This window comes from Haliotis rufescens, unplaced genomic scaffold (genome assembly GCF_023055435.1).
Source record: "Haliotis rufescens isolate VD_foot unplaced genomic scaffold, xgHalRufe1.0.p SCAF_12, whole genome shotgun sequence".
Classification (NCBI taxonomy): domain Eukaryota; kingdom Metazoa; phylum Mollusca; class Gastropoda; order Lepetellida; family Haliotidae; genus Haliotis; species Haliotis rufescens.
In genome coordinates this window covers 43,341,133-43,348,679 of record NW_025963802.1, presented here as the reverse complement: position 1 = coordinate 43,348,679, position 7,547 = coordinate 43,341,133, and the positions used below count along the sequence as shown (strand labels likewise).

The 7,547-nt window shown below is 38.9% G+C and overlaps 1 protein-coding gene across 1 annotated transcript; it reads left to right on the top strand.

Annotated features, from left to right (window-relative positions):
- Window positions 1–2,935: 2,935 nt before the first annotated feature.
- On the top strand, window positions 2,936–6,682 carry LOC124117318. Its single transcript, XM_046479136.2, has 4 exons — window positions 2,936–3,067; window positions 3,571–3,791; window positions 4,206–4,304; window positions 4,873–6,682. The coding sequence occupies exons 1-4, from the start codon at window positions 3,031–3,033 to the stop codon at window positions 5,206–5,208; spliced, it is 693 nt and encodes a 230-aa protein (XP_046335092.2). The 5' UTR covers window positions 2,936–3,030; the 3' UTR covers window positions 5,209–6,682.
- Window positions 6,683–7,547: the final 865 nt, after the last annotated feature.

The following is a 7,547-nucleotide window of genomic DNA, read 5'->3' as shown; positions in this document are numbered from 1 at the left end:
TTGATGCAGTGCAAGGTCATAGGTCATAGGTCATTAAGCAGTTTTTCCAATGCGTTTGTGACCTTCAGAGAGTGGGTGACTCAAACAGCATTCGTCTTTAACGTTTTGTTAACTATTCGATTTTTCGAATTATTATTACACGTTCCTTTGTAGAACAGACCGCCTCCGTGGTCTAGTGGTAGATCGTCCGCCCGGAGGGCGGAAGGTCTCGGGCTCGATCCCCGGCCGCGTCATACAAATAGACGTTAAAAGATGTTACTTGTTGCTACCCTGCCTGGCGTTCGACATAAAGAAGCTAAAACAAGGAGCGGTCGGCTAAGAGTCAATATAATGTGTCTGAGTGGGGTATGCATGTTAAACTACGGCATGGTATCTCAGTGAGCTACCACTATAAAATCGGCATTAGTCCGAACTCGTACAAACAGTCACAAGTACATGCATGTTGCTATATAAGTGCAATAATGTTGAACTCCATTTCATCTCAAATCACCTTTGTAGAATACCAACACGGTCGGCGTGTTTGGAAAATTGTTTACCGATTCTCGGGGAAAAGGAAGAGATCTGTTTACAAAGGCGCTCTGCTTACCTGGTGGGCAAACACGAGTCACACCGCCCCCACTCTTTCTCATCAGTGAAAGACCGGGGGTTAGTTTCGCTTTCTGCATATTCACTGATCGGTGAGGTTACCTTAATGTTAGCATTTTCTGCATGATAAGCGCTAATTCCGTATGACCCAAGTCACGTAATAGCCATACGCCAAGTAATTCAATCTTAGAGACAATTGTTGCACTTTGACGTAGTAATAAGGGGCAGGAACAATATCCTTGTTGTACACCACTCCTCGATTATTTCGATCTTTGCTGTAATGTCTTTATGTTGCAACACAATATAACGTTTTAGGTATTTTTCATAATTTGTTTTAGTCAGCTGTAAAATGCAGTTATTTGTGCAAAAACAAATTACATGTACTTTAAACAGTTTCTAATTACAGTGTTTCGTTGCAGTGTGTTACAACTTCAGTATTATAGCTTACACTGCCTCCTGTATAAGAATTTGATATCAGGATCCGTTGATCTTGAGTTTGAATCCCCAAATTACATCTCTTTTGTTTACAAGTGCCCATGTGTTTCACAAAACTAGTAAACGTGGGCTTTTCTCTCACAAGCGGCTGACACGCCGAGATATAACTGAAATACTTTGCCCTGGGTTAATTTTGGGTTTTACTGATAGCATTAACTTTGTAGAGCGTACCGAATCTGTATGGTTGTCATCATGACGATAATACGCCTGTTAATGCGCTATTTCTTGTTCAGATACGTTACCGTCACGTGCCAAGTAGCAGCTTCGCAAAGGCGTCATAGGCCATCCCCTATCAACCTCCCATCCCTGCAGCGTACGTGCACCCCATGTTGTTGACTTGCGACATCTTGATATCGCGTTTTGAGAAAGTTATAATTTGAACAATATGTAAGATGGGAAGGTTTGGGTAGGTGAGGAAGGAAGCGCGGAGCACATCCACACTCTTATCCCTGCACACAGAAACACGTGCACGTGCACATGCACATTCACCTGGAACAACAACAAATTACATATATATTTATATATAGTTTCCTTCAAAGTCAGATTCGCTGTGTGAATGTATCACTCATGAGCGATTACAGCTTCAACCTTATGATCGTGCACGCATGCGTATATGTGTCATCACGCTGTCATTTCCCCCTAGCCCTAGCTACATGAAGCAAAGTGACAATTTCCCTGGGCCCCGCGTAGTAGTGATAGATGGTATGGTAAACAACTTTAATATTGTTAAAAGCTGGTAAAACAGTTCTCGGCCCATATCATTAGTTAGTCAGTGAGTGAGTATGGTTTTGCGCCGCTTTTAGCAATAGTCCAGCAATAACAGGGCGGGGGACACCAGAAATGGGCTTCACGTATTGCACCCATGTCGGGAATCGAACCCGGGTCTTCGGCTAGACGAGCTAACGCTTTAACCACTAGGCTACCCAACCATCCCGCTTTTCTATAAGTAAATAGTGTATCAATAATAATCGTAGTTGCTATAGTAACCGGAGCAGCATCAGTAGATACGCATCCTGTAAAGGATAAAACACTTTAAACACATACAATGGTGATGAATGCTAACAAATGTCGCCGAAACAGGCTTAGATAGTCATGTTTGACAAATAGCTTTTACAGCAAACATGTATGTATTAATTGCGTGTTCTTTTATTCCATTACTGACGCAACATTACATCGTAATTCTCTTCCTCACTCACAGACGGTAATTACACAAGACAACCACACCATGTACCATAAAGTCAATTTTCATTTCGTTCATACCAACAAAACTGTTCGAATCACGTCATTTAATGACCAATGTACATCCTTAAATTATTGCAGAACACATGACGAAAGGAGGAGGGAAATGAACGAATATTCCTATATAGCTCAGCGACAATCCCCGGCATGTATATATATCATATGAGAAAGGACTCGCATACAGGTTTCAAAATACCCCGTTTTCATATCCTATTGGATATTAGCCCACCCATGGCACACCTGTCTGAGGTCATGGAAAGTCCGTATTTGCGGACCCGTGAAATGAAACAAGGCGACTTGACTGATGTCGTTTGAACGGTGCGAACACACGGATTTATATTTCCAAGGGAGATAACCGAAAACGGAGTCACGTGTTCCCCTATGTCCTGTTCATAAACTTACAACGCCACAATGGCCACGCCTTCGCGTGCTGAACATCACTGATTGGTACCGAAGAAGGTCAGAGGTGAACCCTAATAATATCAAGAAAAACCCAAATGTAATTCGGAAAGTTTCAGGTTTACACAATTTCCAAAAATATCTTTCGCAAACTGTGTTCCGCTTTGAACACATAAATAGTCCATCTACAGAGTTGTAATTCATAACTTGTCTGCCTTCGTCTGAACTTACAACTTCAGAATAGTCTTCTTAGGAACCCATTGCTGATTTGATAACTGATTCTATTTTACTTGAACGTTCTCCTCTGCCAACATGGATCAGTTGAAATTTTTACTTTCCCTAGCTACAGGTTGGTTAAAAGTTACTTTTTAGCAAATTAATTCCAGATTATTATTTCTATTTATTTTTATATTTCTATTTATTTTTTATATATTTACTTTTTTTAATTATTATTAGTAGTAGTATTATTATTATTATTATTATTATTATTATTATTATTATTATTATTATAATTATTATTATCATTTTAATTAATCTACGCTATTTCTGTATACACGGATTGTTTATTAATCACGTTGTTTTAATTGGCATATTCTTTCAAAATATTGATGATTAATCTTTTAAGACATAAATCAAGCAAATAAGAAATGTAACATTTCATTCGTTATACATATTCATCGCAGTTGTCAACAGCCTCACGTACGTCAAGGTTGATCTGACATCTTTGTGGCAATGAGGTCGATGGAGTAGTCTCCCTTTAAACGACAATACCTCTACGAAAATATTGTTTGCTATGGTTATACCTGAATTTAACCGAGTTGATATTTCTAACCAGCGTTGTTTGATTTTCAGCTGTGCTATTCTCCTCACAACTTATATCGACAGCTTTCGCCGCTCCATTGCCGCAAGGAGACGGTCGTTGGGTAAACCCGTGTGGCGGTAGTACGCCCGTCTCAGGCTTATCATTAAATCTTCCCACACCTCCGCCAAAACCAATCAATATGGAACTGACCTCACTGAAACTGATGGCTCAAACGGCAACCAGCCTCAGCGACGAGATGACCTATACTATAGTAAGTGTTACACATATAATATTTTGACTTGAATAACTACATTAATACAAGAATACTTGTAACTATGTAACTTCGGCATAAAAAATAAAAGTTTACGGGCACATGTTTCTCTAAAGTGAGGAGGGCTGAAGCACTTAACTCACCAAAGTGATAAACGTCTAAGACCTGCATCACTTCGGACTTTCCGCTCATATCAAGCTGACCCGCCATGCTATAAATGAACTAATGTTAAAAGCAACATAAAAGTGGGCTACTCTGCCTTACTCTGTGGATTTGATCTGACATCAGTCTCGTGAAAAAATATTTGACCGTCGAACCGTGTCACTCGTTTTCGAGGGCATGTAACTCTTCTGGTGAACGGAGAACACTTTGATCATTCCTAATTTATTAAGTGTAGTTTGTGTTACTTTGTAGAAACCCCGAATTGGATCCTCAATATGCTCAGAGCTCGATGGGCATGACCCCCTTCCGGGGTTCCCCGATACAGGAGCGTCCTATACTGCTGGGATCAAGGTATGTAGTCGACATTTGGACGGGCATATTATACACGTATACACATATGTACTCTTTAGCTAGGACGAACTCGATCATCGTGTGACACAGCCCGTCATCCTGGTGTTATATATAGCGATGAGAAAGAATGAGAAATATAGCCTGTCACAGAAATTCCACTTTTCGTCATTCGAAATATAAATGATTCAAGAACGATAGAATGACAATTCACTGATCAAAATCGGATGTAACCCTTACCGCCAAAACGAGAATATGAACCTTTGTAATCCACTGAAACTGTTTATCCGAACGGTACGTACCATATCAAAGAAATTGTCCGTTTATTCAAATATCCAGATTAAGGAGTTTTGGCTTCAATATTATTATGACGAGGGAAGGTAACTTTGAACACAACTGTACGTAGACATACCCAAAACCTGTGTCCGGAAAAGGGAGTGTTTGGGCAATCGAGGTTCGACTGAACGAGGTTTCATATAAGGAATCAAGAATTCAATTTCCCCGATGTTTTTTTTCGCAAAGACTATACATAATAACGTAAACATTCACAGTTTTATTTGATTGGTTACAGGCTGAGGACATGCTCTTGAGAGAAGTTAAACGCTTGTCAATGATTGGGGTTTTCCTGGAGCAAGCAAGTATGGATACATACGACTATACGGACAAAATCGAACAACTTGAAAACAAGTACGTCGAAATGCTGTGTAAACTTCACATCATCTTGAAAGGCCTGAAGCAGGAAGTGACGACAGTCGTGTCACGTGACATCATGTCGAGCAAATACAGGAATCTTGATCAAATCGCTCAAATCGACATGAGGAACTACCTAATCATCAGAGACGCACAACGAATCTTTGTCGCCATAGCTGAAGGAGTGGATAGTTACCTGGCGAACAACAATTTGTAACTCTGCCCAAGCCCTTAATTTATTCATGCCATTGTTAAATTATTTTTTATGTATTTATATTCTTAATTTATTGAGGTATCCATGTACTTAATTTATTGAACCCATTCCATTCCATTTAACCCTCCACATGAATTTGCATAATCTGTGTTATTTGTCCTATGTTGAGACATGCCATTCAACATACAGAAAACTACGGATATATCGAACTCAAAGGGAGCTCTAATTCTAGTTCGTTATAACGGTAATTCGTAACAAACATGTATACAGTATATATACAGCAATTTGCCGAGACCATAAACAACAGTTCGTTATATCCGTCAGTTCGTTATAAACATAGTTTACTGTCTTGTGATCTTCAACTGTATCCACTGCCGTCCAGTATTGTTGTCCATCACGTTTACCTACTTGATGACGCATCCTGAATGTATTCATGCGAGTGAACACATTCGATTCATTCGTTCATGAACACGTTGCCATGACTTGATATTGTAAATATCAGAATATTGTATATGGAATCAAAACAATTGTTTCATGTCCCTCTCAAAACATCCAAATGGGGCCGAGCCTATATCATAAATTCATATTTATATTTTTGTTAAAAGGACGTTAATCAACCATCACATCAAACGCTTTGTTATAAAATGTTTTATCACTAGTATAATTAATGAGTGGGCGGTCGATGGCCTTGTGGCTAAAGCGTTTGCTCGTCACGGCGAAGACTCGTTTCGATTCCCGACATGGGTACAATGTGTGAAACCCATTTCTGGTGTCCCCTGCCGTGATATTGCTGGAATATTGCTAAAAGCGACGTAATACCACACTCACTCACTCACCCACTCACTCACTCACTCACTATCATTACTGATATGGATATGGATTTTGTCTCGAGATTAGATATATGTTTCAGCTACAGCTGGAAAATAGATATTTTTATATATTTAAGAACGTGTAATCAGTTCCAAGTGTGTACACATCAGTATCTACATTTCCATTGAATCATTACGTGTTTTTCCTGATGAAATGTTATACAAATATTTACATGTCATAATTGGTTGTAAATGTATTTCAAACATGTATTATTTATATATTTATACGTGAGAAAGTAATTTATTTCTTATGTGGAGCATGTGTGAGGAAGTAATTTATTTTAAAGTGATGTATGTATGCGTGTACGCTGGATATGCTTGCTCCATTGAAAACATCATATTGCACTCGAGCAATGGTCTCGTGTGAAATTATTTATATTTATTGAATTCATCATTTACTTGTCATTTGCCACTTAGATCTGACCATTTGTGTTCATTCTTCGAGAACGATTCCTGCAGGTGCTACGTTTCCAATACCTACCATCGTTCCGCAGAGTAACCATATTCCAGGTGTGCATTTGTATCAGATTGAAAAGCGGGTCTTTTCCTACCTTGTACTGTTTATTGTTTATTGATTACGTATTTGTTTGTGAATTACATCGAAATCTCAGAAGTATTTATTTTTATGAATAAAAAATTAAACATGAAATAAAATGATTTTCTTTTATTTGTGCTTCTAACGGAAACAAGGACCCGTGAAAAGGCACTGGAGTATAATTGATAATAGTTCAACTAGGTTCCAGAACATCGCGATCGGAACTACATTTGAACCACAATTGATTCTCGCAATACAAACTTACTAGTGTAACATACTTGTAATTTTAATCGGACACATTGGATGAATGAATCTTGTTTTAGGTCAGAGTCAGCAATATTAAAGCGACGTTTTATATCACTACAGATTCTAATGGTACAACAAATATTCGCATGTCATGTTCCTTATTTGGAACACCGATGGCACATGTGACATTTCCTGCTCAAGTGGGTTTTCCCCACATTCTATTTATAGCACACGCGCTTGACACTCACGTTCCGCCACCATTGCCATGTGATAGCTGACGCCATACGTACTGATATATTAATTTCTAAAAAAGGGTACGTTTTTAAGACTTTGATTCATGTCGAAAATGGTCCAGATACAAAATGTTGTTTTACATTGTAAAAGCCGCTTTAAATTACTGACCAGTCTCTCTGCAAGTCGCGATTAGTAGTATTTTTCATATATTTCAGTAACAAATCTAATTGTCTTTTCGTTTGAAACAATAAAGCAAACATTTGTAGAATGGGCTATTGACTCAGATATCGGCACAAAAGTTTAACTTCTTGTTTCGCGTACGCTCTAATCGATGCAACGACCTGGACGTGGAGCATTCGTTACCACTCGTATCTTTCCGTCCCAATTCGGTTTGTCCCGGAAAGACATTGAGGGGAGGGGTAGCACGGTCGGCCTCATCGCCGCCGGTATTCGTATCA

Coding starts and splice junctions, on each gene's coding strand:
- LOC124117318 (XM_046479136.2), top strand. CDS start 3,031: ATGGATCAGTTGAAATTTTTACTTTCCCTAGCTACAG. Junction 3,068..3,570: donor TTTACTTTCCCTAGCTACAG/GTTGGTTAAAAG, acceptor TTTGATTTTCAG/CTGTGCTATTCTCCTCACAA. Junction 3,792..4,205: donor ACGAGATGACCTATACTATA/GTAAGTGTTACA, acceptor GTTACTTTGTAG/AAACCCCGAATTGGATCCTC.